General features: G+C 37.6%; 1 protein-coding gene across 3 annotated transcripts in view; it reads right to left on the bottom strand.

Annotated features, from left to right (window-relative positions):
* Positions 1 to 19,322, bottom strand: part of PLPPR1 (phospholipid phosphatase related 1) — a 262,742-nt gene that overhangs the window by 109,180 nt on the left and 134,240 nt on the right. For all 3 annotated transcript variants that reach the window (XM_067040120.1, XM_059072865.2, XM_067040121.1), the window contains one exon: positions 11,761 to 11,868. In XM_067040120.1, coding sequence (XP_066896221.1) covers positions 11,761 to 11,823 — 63 coding nt within the window. In that variant the 5' untranslated portion in view covers positions 11,824 to 11,868. The remainder of the gene's footprint in view (positions 1 to 11,760; positions 11,869 to 19,322) is intronic.

Raw genomic sequence — 19,322 nt, 5'->3', positions numbered from 1 at the left:
AAACCGGTGCAGCTTTGGGAAGCATCAAAGCCAGACCAAATGCTGAAACCATCTTTTTCAAAGTTTCCTGGGTTATGATAAAGTGTGACATGGTACTTCTAAAAGCAATTGGCTATGCTCAGAATTCTTTTGATGAAGTATTGTTCCTTTCACACTCTTCTCATCTGTCTGATACATATTATGGAGAGAGGGCAATGAGGGCCCTAGGGCCATGACACTTGCTGTCTCTCTAAGAATGATGTCCTACAGTCTGGAGAGAGATGGTATCTATTGTAAGTAGTGCAAATCTGAGCTCATGTCTCCTCTCCTTGGCTCCAGGTTCTCGTCATCACTTCTCTCTGACATTTCCTGTTATCAGATAAGGTATAAACTTAAAATATCCAGAAGTATCCTGGTTTCCCAAAGCCTTTAGGATAAATACATTGCTTAATATGGCCTGCAAGGTACTTCATGACCTGGCCTCTGTCTGCCTTGCCAGTCTCCTCTGTCACTAATCCCTGTTTTATCCTTTAAGCTCCAGCCTTATTAAAACTCTTTCAGCTTTTCAATTCTCTGTAGATCCTTAGTTCTTGGCTCATGCCAAGCTGTCTCTTCCTCCTAGAAGACTCCTCCTCACTAGTGAGTGAACACTCACTAGTCTTCAGGTATCGCTGTAAAGGAACTTTCTCTGGGATGCTTCCCCTGCCCCTTTGGAAGGTGAGTCAGAGCTGTTATAGAATCTTTGTAGGCCTTGGGATCTAACACTTTGGAAGGTTCCCCCTCACATCACATTCAAGTAGATTCAGATATAATACATTATACATTATATAATTGTTCTTGCTATAAATATTAGGAGATGATTTTTATATTTCTGCTTTTGAAATTATTTGGCTATGAATAATTTAATTTGCTATTGATTATGACAGGGTCAAGAGTTACAGGTTTGGTTGCTAACTCAGTTAATAACCAGCTGTGTGACCTTAGACAAGTCACTAAACCTCTCTGCATCTCAATTATCTGATCTGAAACAAGAGAGATTTGCAAAGTGATCTAGGCCCCCATTTAGCACTAAGAGCCTTTATTTTTATTTTTTATTTTTTGCGGTACGTGGGCCTCTCACTGGTGTGGCCTCTCCCATTGTGGAGCATAGGCTCCAGACGCGCAGGCTCAGCGGCCATGGCTCACGGGCCCAGCCGCTCCGCAGCATGTGGGATCTTCCCGGACCAGGGCACGAACCCGTGTCCCCTGCATCGGCAGGCGGACTCTCAACCACTGCGCCACCAGGGAAGCCCAAGAGCCTTTATTCTTAACTGTGAGGAGAGATGTTTTTGGTGCTGGTAAACGTCTGGGGGTAGGAGTGGGACAAGGATTCTTTACTCCACTGACATAACAGGCAACAAGGAGATACAGCCACTGGTAGGCACTCTGCCCAGAGCTGCCAGTTGAGTAGAAAAAGACAGTTCCACAAATATGTGTAGAAAAGACAGTAGTGCTAAAACTGAAAATAAGAACAATCACTATTTTATATAATGAACAATCTAATATACCAACCTATAACCAGAGAAAAATCCAAAGCACTCAAATATATTTTCCTAAATATGTTTTTCTAAACAAGACTGACAATTGAAGCATGATTATAAATATTTATAGTAATGCCCCCAAGGCTTCTGTTGGTGACAAACATATAGTATGTGTTGTAAAAAATAAGCCAGTGTTAGAAAGAGCAACCCTCACTATTGTTTCAATTAATTCTACACTGAGAAATGATATGAGACTGCAGATATTTTATGAATGAGTTTAAGTTACAGAAGAAGTAGACTGTTTCTTTGTACAAAGGTATTTTCATATTTCATACTATACACATCAATAACTTAGTGTAATCTTAAAAGGAAGTTATTTTTTCAGATAGAAAAAGTAATCAAGTTCTATGCAAAAAATGTACTTCTAATCCCAACACCCAGAGATGAACACTGATTTTTGCACATACCTTTTCTTTCTAGGCAGTTATATAGCCACATATGCATATTTCCAAAATGGCATCACGTTTTACAGCTGTGCTGCAGAATTTGAATGGAGAGGTTATCTGGCTTGGAGGCCACACTATCTACTACCATGACCCGAACACACCTGGCATGTCTGAGAAGTCATTGCAGCTGATGGTCCACAAAACAACATTTTCCATGAACTAATCTGCATGGAAAAAGGGGAAGGAAAAACACGAATAGAGGAGACAAGTGTGTCTGCCTTAGGTTTTGGTCCTTCCACGAGTGCATGGATTCAGTCGGGTCTGAGTCCTGTGAACAGAAGGCTGTAGAGACACAGCAGCGCCCCGTGATGTTCAGGTGACCAAGTGAAACATCAAGTTGGGAGCAGGGTTTTTTCCTCTATCCTCTGTGTAGACAAAGTACCAGTGGCTGAGATATTAGCATCCCCCATGGGAGCAAAGCCAGCAGTGGTAGGGATGAGGCACCTTTATGTTGCTTCTTTGTTTGAGAAAATGGATACGCATGGCTGGAGCTGATGAACAAAATTCTCTAATTCTCTGGGTAACAAGAGCCCAGAGACTGCTTCATGAGCACTGGTGTCAATCCCGGGCTTAACCAGGGAAGACTGGAGAGCTTCTGGAATCCTCCATGAGCAGGTGTGAGCAAAGACAGTAGAGAACAGACTTGTGGTTGCCAAGCAGGAGGGAAGGATTGAGAGTTTGGAATCAGCAGATGCAAACTAGTATATATAGAATGGATAAACAACAAGGTCCTACTGTATAGTACAGGGAGCGATATTCAATATCCCATGATAAACCATAATGGAAAAGAACATAAAAAGGAATGTATATATATGTATAACTGAATCACTTTGCTGTACAGCAGAAATTAACAGAACATTGTAAATCAACTATGCTTCAATTTAAAAAGTGTGCTTTTGGGGTCAAAAGGGGAGTATAAAGTCTTGAAGATTTTAGGACACAGTGCCAAGCTGCTTCTCCCTACAGATTGCTATTTCAACATTCCTATAAATTATAATTTTTATATGCTGTGAGATAGATTTGAATTTGAGGGGGTTTTGTTGTTGTTGTTGTTTTAGAATAAATGATCATAACATTGCATTGGTTTAAAAATTAGGCTTGAATCCTAATTCCAAGATTACATCAAGAGAAATACAAAGAGTTTGGCCAGCCACACATATCAGTGACAACTTAGACTGCTTCATATTATATTTAAAGGATGAATTTTATAAGAAAAATGCATCACAAAGCAAAGAATGAATTCACCTGAAGCCTGTGCAAAATAATATACTGCAGTAGGGACAAGATGTTTTTATAATTCTTGAAGAATATAACTGTTCAGTCCAGAGTCTGTCATTATTTTGGCATGATTGTCTGGGCTCGTGACCCATAAGGTAGAATGTAAAATTCTGTGAGGATCAGACAGAGTATTGGTGCATTCATTCAACATTATGAAGAATGCTTGGTTTAAGGTGCCATGTCAATTATTAGGGAAACTGGTAGGAAGCATGCTACCACATTGTATACAGCACGGGAATAAGGTGGTCTGGGAAACGACACAAAGTAGGTGGCTGAATTTAGGAAAGCATTCTTGGGTAGAATCTGGGAAATGGCACTTGGGTGTGGATGCTTCTCAACATTGGTATTTTGATAATATGAAAAATAGATACCTAGATATTGGCATCGCCCTTTTGCCCCTAAACTGCAATCAGTAGTCAAAATGATGATTAAATAAGGAAATGCATGGGAAAGTACTTTATAACATGCATTTGTCATTGCAAGTTTTAAAAGACCACAGATTTTTCATTACTTTGTTTGAAACCTTACCCGATAACATCTCAATATATTCTAAAAACATTATCCCCCTAAGGCCAGGAATGTTGCATATCTGAGGATTAAACTGCCAGAGTTCCTCTGTAATTGTCAGGGGTTTGGTGTCCATGTATATGTGTGTGTGAGTATGTGTTTGGTTAGTTTTCTTTCATCTTTGTTGATTTTGTTTTCTGTTTTATATTGGGTAGAATCTGTTATTTTAAATTATTTTTATGCTAACATTTATTAACCACTTATTACTTGACAAGCACTTTTAGGTGCATTACCTCATTTCTCAAAAGTGCTCAGGAAGAAGCTGTTTTTATTTCCACTTCACAGATGAAGCAACTGAGGTTCAAAGAAGGTGCACAAGTTTCTAGCAGCAGTAAATGGCAGAGCCAGGACTCAAACCCAGTGCTTCTGACATCAAGTTATTTTCTCATTCTACTCTACTATGTATGAGGATAAGATTTTGATACTTTCTCTTTGCAAGAACCAGCAGAGTTTTTTTCTTTTTTTTTTTTAAAGGAGAAAAAGATCTCAATGTGACTTAAATATAAATGCAATCTAAGTCTCAGAAACAAGGCAATCAGAGTTGCTAAATCTTAGCAGCTGCAAGTAAAGAGCAGAAAGCAAGGCCAAACAACTCTTCTTTTAAAATTTGAGGGGCATGAAACAAAGATACTGAAATGGCACTCATTGTCCAAAAATGATGAGGTGGAATTCCTTAACTTCTGGCCCTGGAAAAAGACACTCAGAATCACCGAGTTCTTGAAGAACGTCATGAGATTATTTACCTTTAGGCTGGGATTTATAACAATCACCTTGTAGGTTACAGCTGAGAAAAATGAGTTGTCAAAAAAGGCAATAACAATTGCAAGTACAAGCAACTGTCAAAATGATAAAACTGTCACATCTATACATATCAAGCAACAGTTGCATTCATTATGTACAACTCCTGGTACTTAATACCGTCTGCCAAGGAAGCTAAGTTCCATTTAGAGTTTTACTGTTAGCACAAATATATTTGAAAGAGACTTGACTGAGTTTTTCATGATTTTACAGAGAATGCACTGAAATTGTCTTGAGAGGAATCCACTGATATCTGGGAAGATTTGTCAAAAGGGATATCTCAGCCTTAAGTATTTTGCAAAAGTACACCGGTATTGATTCTGGGGACATGTGAGATCTCAAACAGCTTGTATTCTTATTTTTAGGGAAAAAAATACTTCAGTGACCGATTTGAGTGTGTTTTCCCTCAGGGAAATTCTCTGTAGATCTTCAAGCATGAGAGGTATTGCTGAAATGACAGAGAAAAGGAGAGAGAGAAGGAAAGCATGGAGAGAGGGAGAGGGGATCAGAAATATATTAAAAGGGAGAGACAGAGGTAGGGAAGGCATAGGGAGAGAAAGAGAAAGATGGACTAAGGATGAAAACCACAAAGAATATTGGATTACTTTGATCACTTTTTGAAGATACTTTGTTGTACATTTATCCTCACCAAAAATTAATATTACTGATTTCAAGGAGTAAAAATGAGGATGAGGAACTTGATGTCCTCATGTTCATTTATAGGTTGGTAACTTTCTACCACTTTTCCTACACCCTCTGACTTCTAGCTTTTGTCTAGTTCAGCATTTGCTCTTTTTTTACTTGCTCTAGTAGAACCAGATCAGTGAAGAGATGAAAGCTGGAAAGAAATATTGTTGTGGGCCATATCGGAATTTTAGTGATTCTGAAGTTCCCTCTCATTAGTGATAGAAAAGTTTATATTCTGGCCCTTAAAGTCATTATTCTCTTGTCCAGGGCTTTCCATTTAAGAGGCTTAAGCCAGCATGGAAAGTACATTTTAAGGATTAGCTGACACTGGGAGATGTATATGAGACGTTTTTCTGAATAGCTAACATTCGAGGGCTTGGTTTCTGGAAGCACCTGCATTACCCATTGCATATCATACTTCTCAATCTGTTCTGCTGTCCTCCCACGTTAATCCCCTCCTTTCAGCCCATTACCTTCTATATGTACTCTCTTAATCTACAAACTTTGCTCTCCCTCCAACGACATCTTAACCCTTATTTTGGTTTGTGACATTCAAGGATTACCTAGAGCAATGCTCTCCTGACTTGTTACCATCCTGAGACCTTGCCTGCTGCATGCTGCTTTGTCAGGTATCCTCTCTAGCACTGTTTCAGCCTTCTGGGTGAAAAATTCACCCATAAGGCGGGCTCCTGCTTTGTCAGCAGGCTTCTGCTTTGTCAGTACATTTGAATTTTAGAGACTGGTTGGCATCTATTCTCCTCACCAATTGCCACAAATAAAACACGCCCCCCACCCCCCAGTCAAAATTTTGTGCTCATATAGTTGAAATCACCAAGAAAATACACATCAGTTCTCCAACTGTGGGCACTCTGTGTCTCTCATCCCCACCCTCCATCCCCCCCACATGTTAAACATGGCCCAACAACCATGGACCTGCGAAAAACTTGGTGAGATCCAAGTTACAGAAAAATAGTTAGTATGTAAAGTATGCAGAAAGGACAAAACACTTAATGACTTGAGAGGGAAAAATAAGTTCTAAAAAAGTGAGTGTTGAATGAATGAATGCATTCATGGAACAAAGATGGCATGAAAACATTCTAATGCAAACATCTACAAGCAATGGTTAGCGTTTTTTTCTTTCTTTTTAATTCACAGGTGAGCTCAATCAAAAAGCATACTGAAAATAAGAGTGGTAACTGAGTAAACTGATGATAGGTGAACCTAAATGGGACTAGAGAAAGGGGTACATGTCAATCTTAGTAACAAGGTTTGGGTTTTAATGTCCATGAAGATAGGACATCCTGAGGACTTGAGTTGGAACTGAGACTCCTATGTAAAAACCAGAATTCCTGAAAGCTTGCTTTTCACTTCAGAGAAGAAGTGTTCTATGTAAATCCACCTGCTGGCACAGGAGGACTACAGGGAAGATGAACTTTGATTAATTATACTTTGGGATTGTGCAAATTTGACTTACGAATATAGTAGCATAAACCCAAGAGAAACATGCAAGTAAAAACTTTCCAAAGAGATACTCTTAAAACCTAAGGCCCACATGAATTCTACAGAGGAAGCAAGCTCTGCCAAAAATGAGCTAAGAATAATTAAAAATATAAACAATCCACCATGAGCTAGAGACAACAGACACAACATCCAGGAGGATTACAATATCAGTAATTTCAGAAAAGAGAATAATCTGAAAGAATAAAAAATAAAAACCATAAGCATAGAAATACTATAAAAATAGATTTTTTAAAATGCACATAGAACTTCTAGATATTAAAAAAAGATGGGTTAAGAGACACGGACTATAGAAAGAATGAGAAGATCCAACATACATCAAATAGAAAAAGGGAACAGAGAATGGAGGAAGAGAATATTTGAAGATGTGATGTCTGAGAGTTTTATAGAATTGGTATAAACGTGGCTTCATATTCAAGATGTAAAACAAGTCCTAGCCAGTATAAATACACACTTAGACATGTTATACTGAATTTCAGGACACCAAAGAAAAATGTAAAAGCAACTGAAGAGAAAAAGTAGATTACCTATTAAGAATAGTAATAAGAGAAAAGAGTTTTTATAGCAACAATAAAGACATGGGATGGAAGGAGAGTGAAATGGATTAACATTATGAAAGTTCTGAGAGTAGAAAATAAACTAGTCAATCTAGAATTCAATGCCAAGATAGATCACCATTCCAGATTAATTGTAATGTAAATATGACTTCAGATAAATATTAAGAAGTTTTACAATTCACTAGATCCTTGCTGAAACAACTACTAAAGGATAAATTTCATGAGGAAATTAAATCCTGAGGAGAAGAATAAAAGGAGGAATGGTAAGCAAAAAACCTCCAAACTGATGAATATGTGGGTAAAGTCACTGAAGCCCTGACTGAAAAATTAATGAAAAATTTAAGGAAGATATAAAAATCATGAATGACACTCAAGGTCTTGAAGTGACCTAAAAGTAGCATTAAAAGAAGCATAGAGCTATTGATTAACCTCAATTTTTGTTGTTTATATATTTAAAATTTAGGACTAAGCTTTAAAAGAATAGAAATAAAATCTATAATTTGTAACATAAAGGGGGATTCAAACAAGGAATCTAATTTAGAAGGCAGAACAGACAAAAAAGTCCATGTTTACTTATAATTTAATATTGAAACACTTGAAGTATTTCCTTTAAAGTCAGCAACAAGGTAAGGATGTCCTCTACCACTGCCTTTATCCAATAGTACACTGGGGGCCTTAGCCAAAGCAGTAAGACAAGAAAAACAAATTAATCGTAACAATCAGAAAAGAAAAAAACAGATCTGCTACTATTTGCAGATTATATAACTTAAAAAAAAATCTAAGAAATATACAGATACTAGTAAAACCAATAATCAAGTTTAACAAAGTTTTTTCAGGAAAGCTGATTTAAAATATTAATATTGTTTCTATAATGAAGCAACAAACAACTGGAAAATGTAATCACCTCCCCACAATTTCACCACTAGGCAATTCAAGGAAAGCCCTTGCACACATGTGCATAGAGACAGAAATAAGAATATTTCTTGCAAAAAAAGAAAAAAAAAGCTTTAAGAGTATAAAACTTAAAAAAAAATAAACAAAAAAGAATCAACCAAATCATCCCTCAGTAGGTATAGTCACACAATGGGATAAAATGCAACAATTAAAAAGAATGAATTGCCAATCTGGACAAATCTCAGAAACATAATGTTGAAAGAAAATGTAAGTTGCAAAAAGAAAGTTCATTATGGTATCATTTATGTAAAATCTCCCTAAAATACAATTTATGAATATATGGACATGTAGGGAAAATATAAAAATATGCATGAGAATCATGCAGGGGAATGAAGCCTCTAACTTCACATACATACAACTGACCCTTGAACAATGCGGGGGTTAATCCACATGTAACTTATAGTCAGCACTCCAGATCCGTGGTTCCTCCACATCCACAGATTCAACCAACCATGGACTATGTATCAGTGTAGTGTTTACTACTGAAAAACATCTGCATGTAAGTGGAATCATGCAGTTCAAATCAACATTGTTCAAGGGTCAACTGTAGTTACTTCTGGGTCTAGGACAATAGGACTTCAGCCATAGCTGTAATATTTTATATTCCTTGAAAAAATATTTGAAGCACATATGGCATAATTTTAAGATTTGGTCTTGATGGTAGGTGCAATGATGTCTGTTATATTATTTTCTCTGCTTGAATCTTTTCATAATTAAAAAGCAATGTGAAGAGATATTTATTCATCATATTGACAATTTAACCAATTTATTTTTGATCAAGTTTTCTGATATTCCTGTTATAATGCCTAAAATAATGTAGGTAAATAATAACTATTTTCTTTTGTTTCTTTTGTTTTGTTCCCATTGGATCTTACTTGCACAATCTCAGAAGAGACTTAAAAAAATTTTTTTTAACCTTTTGACTCCCTTTACCCATTTCTGTCCTCCTCACTGTACCCCCACCTCTGGCAACCACAAATCTGTTCTCTATATCTATGAGCTTGTTTTTGTTTTTTTTTTACTATTCAGATTCCACATATGTATTCCAAATATTTAGATTTCACAATCATACAGTATTTCTCTTTCTTTGACTGACTTGTTTCACTTAGTGTAATGCCCTTGAGATCCATACATGTCACAAATGGCAGTATTTCACTTCTTTTGATGGCTGAATAATATTCCATCGTATATGTACACCACAATTGCATTATCCATTCATCTATTGTCGGACACTTAGGTTGTTTCTATATCTTGGCTATTGTAAATAGTGCAGCAACGAACATGGGGTACGTATAACAATAAGCATCTGATGAATGAAATGCATGAGAATCATGAAAGCCACTTTGAGAGTCACCTCTTCCCTTCTCAGTTTCTACTTTATTGTACTTCACTTCCTCTTTTTCTTTCTCCTGACTGTTTCAGATAAGTCAGTGATATGTCTTAAACTTCTTTGCAAAGTAAGAATAACAATACAGCAAGAAAAAGAATAAGTTATCTTTCCTCTGCAAGATTTTTCTTATATTTATGTTTGTGTCAGGTTAAGGCATACAAAGACTAATTTATGTCTTTTGTTGTTTGCTCTACCCATCAAGCTCATTGTTCACACATTAGAGGGCTGAAAATCTTTAGAGATAGAGCTTCCAGCAATAAATCAAATCTCTTACTTTAAGGTTTGTTTCCTATTCGAGTTTTAAGAAAATTTAAAATAAAATTGCTACCATGAGGGTAAGGATGATGACAGGTGACTTATTCTAAATTTCCCCCAGTTTACTTTATAATTTTATGTTTCTTATGACAAAAGAGAAAGGGTTTTAACATTGAAAAATATAGTGTTACAGCCTTCTACCATTCCCCCCATGAGCAGTGGGAGAAAGGATTCCTTTTTCTACATTACAATTTCAATATGAACAATAGTAACTAGAACCCACAATATATATAATGTATAGTTATTGTCTGAAAGGAGTTATTCTTGGCCTTGTACTGCAAGATAAGAGTATTAAGAATATGTGTTTATGTTGAGAGATGAGTTCTTTGTTTACCCTTTCAGAGATATAGCTTGAGTCTGAGTATCTTAACTTATATCAACACCTCTGTCCCAACCTAATCTCCTATATTTCCGCCTGGTTCTGCAATACAAACAGGTTCACAAATATCACCAGAAAGTAAATCATCTAGTAACATTTGTTCATCTAAACTACCAAGGGATATCTATAAGGTGAAACTCAAGGATCAGCCAAACATATATATTTGGCCCCCAAATCAGAATGCTCAAAATTATCCAACTGACTATGTGAACAGCTAAAGTTATTTCAAGAGCTAGAAGATAAAAACAAAACAAAACAAAAAACAGAGTTGTTTCATTGATTCATAGGCTGTGTTTAAATAACATATGTACTGAAAGTACATTTTTGCTAATGTCAGTAGTGGTTTAATTCAAGTGTCTGTTTTCACACAGGTAATAGAATGGATCAATGTGCATATTCCTCCTATACTCAGCCAAAAAAGATCCCTTGCCCCACAACATAAGAATAAGCTACAGCTGATCCTTGGGATGGAGAGACTATAGGGGTAGTTACCCAGAAAGGAAACTTAGGACATTTACTTTTCAGCTCTTTATATCGTCATATTTTAAACACAATTTTCAGGATAAAAACCAATCTGTTAGATGCTCTATCTCTTGGAGAAGGCAGATATAATATCATCTCTGGCAAATCAACATCTTATTTTGAGATAACCTGGAGTAGCTTTTTTTTTCATCATACTATTCCAAATTTCCTAAAATTTCCATGTCTTTGTCTCTTCCATAGCAAACATTATAGAAAGGGAGGTACAGTGGGGAAAGGGTGCAGGAAGTTTAACCCAAAAGATGCTGGAGAAATTGTTTGCTGGTACAAAGTTGGAGCAACTCAACAAAATCATTTATGAACAAAAGAAGTTGCACACTATACAAGTTCTCAGTATCCCACTAAAGAAAAATACCCAGTGGAGAGAGTCAACTATAAGATTTCTTTTTCTTTATATGGGCTCCAAGGCAAAAGGCCATCAACCAACATCATCTGTAAACCTCATTTATTGAATTCCTAAAACATGGTATTGATTTTTTAAAAAAATAATTTAATCAAAATGCATTCATAATTAATAATATATTCAAGTCACCGCTGAAAATAAAAGAAATCTAATAAAACACAATTATTTTGTAACCCATACATGAACCTTGTTCTATGACTTCCTATTCCAGAAACACTTGGCATATCTCATTAATTCTTTACCAATATTTGTGCTATCAAAATTTCATTATCATAAGATTAAATAATTTTACAAAATAATCCAAGTTCTCAGCATACAAACTGCTACAATTATTCCAATTTGTCTGTAAAGGCAAATAAATACACCTACCTCAACAAATATAAAACATGGGATGATGGAATAACTTCGTTGAGTGTTGTTTCCTACAGCCATTTCTTACAACATGTAGCAAGGCTGCACCGTCTTAAACTGTCCAGGCTGAAATAGAAATAGATGGCATGCTGTTAAGAACCATACGGTTAGCAGTCCTTTAGGTATTTACATAAAAATATCAGCTACCCTCTAGATAAGCAAGCTGTGTACAAACAATGCAAAATACTAATCCACAACACAGTCAAGTCAGACTAATAATCAGTCCAGAGAAAAGAAAATAATGTATACTAGCCATGTACAGTCTTTGAGCCTAAATGACCAGGTAGGGAGCTCCTGTGAACACAGTTAAAGTGAACAGAATTCTAATCGCCTGGTGCTGCACAGTGCCTTAACCCAGTAGACTGTGCTCATGCCATGAACACAGTTTTTGTGACAAAACATTTCTTACTATCCATTCTGTATGGATCTCCCCTTTCTGTGCTCGATCCTTGCAGTTTGCAATCTAGAGACTCATTTATTTCTGCCTTTGCCTCTCCCTTTGGAGCTGACATTTAGCACTGAGGCACTAATCCCTGACTTCCTTCCTTGACCACTCTTTGCCCTTGCTCCCTTGACTGCAGGGCTATTGACTACTCCGGATTAATACATCACTGATCCCTCTCACTGGGTTCACTGGGTTCCCTCAGCCATGTCTGTGTGTGTGTGTATGTGTTCCAAACACAAAACATTGACACCATTAGCATTCTCTTATAAGAACGGAGTAGCTGGACTATAGCAGAGTATTTTAAATATGTGTTAGAACTCTTCTGTCCTGCTTTGAACTGAGAATATTCCTGTATTAAACTATCAGTTAATTTTGGTTCTTCTTAAAACAATAACAATAACAAATAGAGATTTTAGACTTTTCTGAAACTTCCACAGCCCAGTAAAAAGAATTTTCCACTATACCTTTTATTCTCTATCCAAAGCAATACTTGACATGTTTCAGGTATGTGCTTTCAAGAGTCATTATTTTTTGTTTGTTCTGTTTCTGTGTCAGACTTCCCAATAGTTCTTAGGGATTGTTATATGAACACTGGCATGGGGACTGCTAGTCTATGCGACTGGCCAGCCACATTTTTTCTTAAAGGTCATGAATTAATGTTTTTAACTTAATTCTATCTTTAAGTCCATCCTTGTATTTTTCCAAAATAAAACTTTAAAATACATTTCTTTCTCTTTTTGAAATGCCAGCTTCTCACATGTCGACTAAAACTTTCTCTGATCAAATGTAACATTATGTGTAGTATTAAGTCCATACCAATCATAGTGTTTAAATTAGTTAATTTTTAGGCAACTTAATTTTTTCAATTAAAATTGGATATAATCTGTTATAAAATACCCATAATATATCTGTTATTTCACCATCTATTTCATGATTTAGGAATAAATAATATTTTTTACAATTAGAAAGGAACCCACACATAGAACACACATTGAGTTGATTTGGCAACCATGTATTGGTTTCATTTTATCCTTACTTAATCCAAGTATCTTAGAATTCACTTATCAGTATTTATGATTTAGATGAGTCCTACTGTTAGCATCAACTAAACACAGAATCATACATCTGAAAAGAAAATTAAATTTTTAATCACCTTGAAGTAGGTAGGGGCACCAGAAAAAAACAAAGGCATCAGACATACCTAGTATTTTAGATGGCTTCTCCATACAGTTAATAAAAAATAGCAATGAAATGGAGAATACAAGACAGGCTTTGGATATCATATGAAATTCTCCTTTCTATTCACTCTTCTGGTTCAAAATACAAACCAGCTTTTTATATGTGTATGGAGACTACATATATACATATATATACACACATATATGTATCTATGTATGTGTATTATAGTCAGTAACTATAGTAAGGTATATTTCACCCATTTCAAGTGTACAATTCAATGATCTTTTAGTAAATTTACCAAGTTGTACAATGATCATAAAACAATTTTAGCACTTTTTCCTTCACCCCCCAAAATAATTGTTATCCCCACCATCACCACCTCTCCAGCCCAGCTAGTCACTATTCTGTCTCTACAGATTTGCTTTTTCTGGATATTTCAAATAAATATAATCATACAATATGTGGTCTTTTGACTTGGATTCTTAGCATAATGTTTTTGAAGTTTGTTCATGTCATAGTGCACATATCAGTAATTTTTCCTTTTTATTACTGAATGTATTTCATCGTATGGCTATAGAACCTTTACCAATTGGTGGAAATGTAGGTAGTTTCTAATTTTTGCTGTATCCAATATTAGGTTGTATCCAGTATTATGGATAATGATGCTAAGAACATCTGTATACTTTCATTTATTGTGGATGTATACCTAAGAGTGGAATTACTGGGCCATATGCTAAATTGTTTAATTTTTTTTTTTTTTTTTTTTTTTTTTTGCGGTATGCGGGCCTCTCACTGTTGTGGCCTCTCCCATTGCGGAACACAGGCTCCGGATGCGCAGGCCTAGCGGCCATGGCTCACGGGCTTAGTTGCTCCGCGGCATGTGGGATCTTCCCGGACCAGGGCACGAACCCGTGTCCCCTGCATCGGCAGGCGGATTCTCAACCACTGCGCCACCAGGGAAGCCCAATTGTTTAATTTTTTAAAGGAAACTGCAGAAGTGTTCTCCAAAGTGGTTGTGTCATTTTACACTGCTGCCAGCAACAATAAGGGCTCTCCTTTCTCCACATTTTAACATTTTTATTGCTTATCTTTTTTATTATAGTCATTCGAGTAGGTGTGAGATAACATCTCATTGTAGTTTTCATTTTATAAATAACAAATGATATCAAGCATCCTTTCAGGTGCTTATTGCCCATTATTCTATCTTCTTTTGTGAAATAATCAAATCAAAAAAACCAAAAGATTTGGATATTTTCAAGATATAAGTGTTCGTTGCATTATTCTGGATACAAGTCCCTTATCAGATGTATATTTTATCTCTTGACTATTAATGTGCCTTGGTGTGGATTCCTTTAGGTTTATGCTGCTTAGAGATTTCTTACTACTTGAATCTACGGGTTTATGCTTTTTTCCCAAATTTGGGAAAATGTTCAGCCATTATTCCTGGAAAACTTTTTAACCCACTCTCTCATCTCTTTCTGGGACCCCCGTGACATGAATATTAGATCTTTTGTTATAGTCCATCATGTCCCCGACACTCTTAATCACCCCTCCCCAAGTCTATTTTCTCTCTGTTGTTCAGATTGTATATTTTCTATTATTCTATCAAGTTCACTGACTCTTTCCTCTATCATCCCCATTATGGTGTTGAGCCAAGTCCATCCATTGAGTTTATTTTAGTTGTTATACTTCTTAGTTCTAAAATTTATATTTGCTTTTTCTTTATATTTTCTATTCCTTTGCTGAAACTCTATTTCTTTGCTGACACTATTTTTTCATGTTTCAAGCATGTCTGTAAGTATTTATTAAAGTACTTTTATGATGGCCACTTAAATTATTGTCAGATAATTTTATATCATCTTGGTTTTGGTGTCTGTTGATGGTCTTTTCTTATTCAGTTTGCGATCTTCCTGGTTCTTGGTATGAAGAGTGATTTTTTTTTTTTTTTTTTTTTGCTGTATGCGGGCCTCTCACTGTTGTGGTCTCTCCCGTTGCGGAGCACAGGCTCCGGACGCGCAGGCCTAGCGGCCATGGCTCACGGGCTTAGTTGCTCCGCGGCATGTGGGATCTTCCCGGACCAGGGCACGAACCCGTGTCTCCTGCATCAGCAGGTGGATTCTCAACCACTGCGCCACCAGGGAAGCCCTGAAGAGTGATATTTGATTGACCTTGGCTTGTTACATTACAAGACTCAGGATCCTGTTTAAAGCGTATGTTTTATCATACTTCCTCTGACACTCCTCTAGTAGGTACAGGGAATGTCACCTTGTTAGTGCCATGTGAAGGTAGAAGTCTGGGTTCTCCACTTGGCCTCCTATGACAGCTAGTTGGGGAGGGACCCCTTTTGCTGGGCAGCAGTAGAGTTCAGGCTCCTCAATAGGCCCCACTGATACCACCCTGGCTGGGGAGGGGGTTAGGTACTTCTTTGCAGCTCCCCACATGGCCTCCACTGACACTATGGCCTTGCTATTGTTGTGTAATGATAAAACTGAATTTCCACTAGTCCCCCTCTGATACCACTCCAGGGAGGAGGAAGTAGGGATGCCTCATGACTGCCTAAAGGGGGTAAAAGTCTAGGCTCCTCCCCCATGTTTTCCCCTGATAGAGCAGGGATGGGGGCCTACTCATTACTTCCCAGCATGAACTAAAGTCCTGGCTCCCTACTTGGCCTTCTCTGATATGACCCCAGCAGGAGTCTAGGGGAGCCTCCTTAGAGCCTGGCAAGGGTAGAAGTCCAGGGTCCCCACTTGGTCTTTGCTGACAGAGACAGAGATCGGACTGCAGTTTTTCTGTGGTTTTTGGATATAGTCAAAGGGTTATTTTCTAAAAGTTTGCTGCATTGCTAGGCTGCCCTTTTCCAGGCCCTTTGGCTAGAGAGGTGGCAGGCTTTCTTGGGGCTGTTTTGTCTGCAAGTATCAATATCCCAGGTTGTCAGCTTCTCCAATATCCAGTCTGAGATACAAGGTAAAAAGAAATCCTGGGAACTCAATATTGTGTTGGTTGTTATGTGAAGTCCCCAGCCAGTCCACCTTTTCTTTGTCTGAGCTTTGTTTACATGTAACATCCAAGAGTTTTGGTTGATTTAGTGGGAGGGATGGGGAACGTACATCTTATTCCATCCTCTCAGAAGCAAAAGCCTCCAGAAGTCTTTTTAAAAGAGTACGAAATGGCAGTGACCAAGGTTCTTGTATAGCCTAGCCCCGCTGTGTTCTCATGAATTTTAGTCTATTGGTGCCCAAGGTTTCAAAATACCAGAATAGCATTATTTGTTTGTTCATTTGTGAGTCCATAACTCATGCCAGGTATCCCATTAGACACAACTAGAAGCAATGAATTAGCCAAATACCCTGTGTTTAAGGGACTAATAGTCATTAAGAAAAGATTGTCATACTTGTTTGTATATTTGTTTTTCAATAGAAGCACAAATGACCAATTCTAACTCTTGAGGTCAGGGATCTCGTATCTAACTGGTGTAGTAGATACACTGTCTAGGACCCATAATACTTTTAGGGGCCTATGAAAATATTTAAAATTTTTTTAAATAATAAATTTTTAGGTTAGCTACAAAAATATTTTAATATATTATTAAATTCAGTTTTATACCAATTCAACTATAAAATATAAATTTTAACTTTAATAGAGAAAAGGGTCCACAAAGGCAAAATTTCTTAAAGTCCACAAAAGTAATAAGACAGTCCTAGCTGGGAGAAAGTTAAGGAAAGGTTTCTTAGAGGAGATAGCTATTTAAGTTGATTAAAATAAAGGTAGCGGGCTTCCCTGGTGGCGCAGTGGTTGAGAATCCGCCTGCCGATGCAGGGGACACGGGTTCGTGCCCCGGTCCGGGAAGATCCCACATGCTGTGGAGCGGCTGGGCCTGTGAGCCATGGTCACTGAGCCTGCGCGTCCGGAGCCTGTGCTCCGCAACGGGAGAGGCCACAACAGTGAGAGGCCCGCGTACCACAAAACAAAACAAAAATAAAGGTAGGGCTTCCTTGGTGGTGCAGTGGTTGAGAGTCCGCCTGCTGATTCAGGGGACACGGGTTCGTGCCCCGGTCCGGGAAGATCCCACATGCCGCGGAGTGGCTAGGCCCCTGAGCCATGGCCGCTGAGCCTGCGCATCCGGAGCCTGTGCTCTGCAACGGGAGAGGCTACAACAGTGAGAGGCCCACGTACCACAAAATAAATAAAATAAAATAAAGGTAGCTGCTCCCCTATAAGAGGAGGACAAGAGAAGCATTTCAGCTAAAGGGAACAGCAAGAGCTAAGGTTCCAAAGATATAAGCTGGCCTAACAATGTATGTTTGGGAAACTAAAAACACTACCAGCTCAAATGTATGAAAACATTTGAGGATAAGTATAGATGTTACCAAAATTTGTTTATGTATAATACACATAGCATTTTATACACAAACTCAGAAGCAGAACACCTCAAGGATAAGAAATACAAGGTTGGTTCATTTCCATATCAGATAAGAATATAGGAAAAAAAGAGAATATTGAGAGACAGTACTGTTTCCTAGTAATTAACTCAGACAGAGCTCTTCATTTCTAGGCAAGTATATTATAAATCAGACCTGGCCAATAAAAGAGTCAATGACATCTCATGTATTTCCATTGGATTTTCCATGTAATTCCCTCTTGTTCATAAGAAGTGTAACAATTCCTACTCAACCCAGAACAAATACAAAAATAATTGCTGATTATAAAGTATCTGTTTTAGTGAGACTGAAAACGGATGGTGATGCAGCATGGTCATAGCTAGAAGGGGACAAACCTCATTGATTTCTAAGTTATGCAAAGTTGGCTCTAGCTGAGCAGTCAATGAAGTAGCAAGGAACAAAAATGCCCTTGAGAAAGAGTCATCACGTTTCAGTGGACCTTCTGCCCAGCCTTGGTGTGAATCTAGTATTTCCAGTGGCCAAAGTCACAGCCTGTGGTCTTCCTCAGGGGCCCAGAGTCTATGATTTTAGGGAAGCTAGAGCTTGCTCTTTTTATAGAATATTTTGAGCTAATTTTGCTAAAAATACCATGGTGGTTCCATTCAAAGTTAGGATGATATGAATTAATCGAGTTCACTAAGACAAAAATCTAAAAAACAAATAGGCAACAAGGCCACCAGAAATGGTGCTTTTCTGAGTAAGCCCAAGAATTCTGCACTATGAGACCACATTGATTTAGGACAGTGTTTCTCAACCCCCATCACTGTAGATATTGTGGGCTGGAAAATTCTTTGTTGTGAGGGGCTGTCCTGAGTACCGTTGGATGTTTAGTTACATCCCTGGCCTCTACCCACAAGACACCAATAGTAGCAACCCTCCTCCCCCAATATTGTGACCACTAAAAGTGTCTCCAGACATTGTCAGATATTCCCCTTCAAGGTGGGAAGGAGCAGGGGATGGAGATAGCCTTGGGGGAGAACCACTAATTTTAAAGGACTGAAAGCAGAGGCCCTAGGACATGAGAATTTTTGAGCTGGTGAAGAACTGGCTTCACCAAGGATAAAGGCCACAGTTTTGCCCAAGGGAACAAACCTTTTCCTGCTTAGTACCTAACAGAGGAAAATATGGAAATTGCCGAGGTGCCTTATTGGCATTTGGAGAAACAAAGGGCATCTCATGCTCAGAGACCAGATTGGGGTGATAATAAAGATACTGTAAGTGGTAGTTACTACCACTTTGAATCTCAAAAGAAAGCAGGGCTGTTTACCCACTGAGGACTACAGGCCCAATTCCTAGGGCCTGTGAGCTATTTAACAGCCCATGAAAATATATAAGAAATTTTAAAAAGGCAGCAAAACTATGTAAAACCAAATGAATAAATATGTAAGTGTACACCTAAAAATGTAAAATTCTTGCAATTTCATTACTCAATTTAGTGTTAACAATTAATTTGAAAG

The sequence above is a fragment of the Kogia breviceps genome, chromosome 8 (assembly GCF_026419965.1).
Source record: "Kogia breviceps isolate mKogBre1 chromosome 8, mKogBre1 haplotype 1, whole genome shotgun sequence".
Lineage (NCBI taxonomy): Eukaryota > Metazoa > Chordata > Mammalia > Artiodactyla > Physeteridae > Kogia > Kogia breviceps.
Note: the sequence above shows the minus strand (reverse complement) of the source record. Positions and strands in the feature narration are given on the sequence as shown.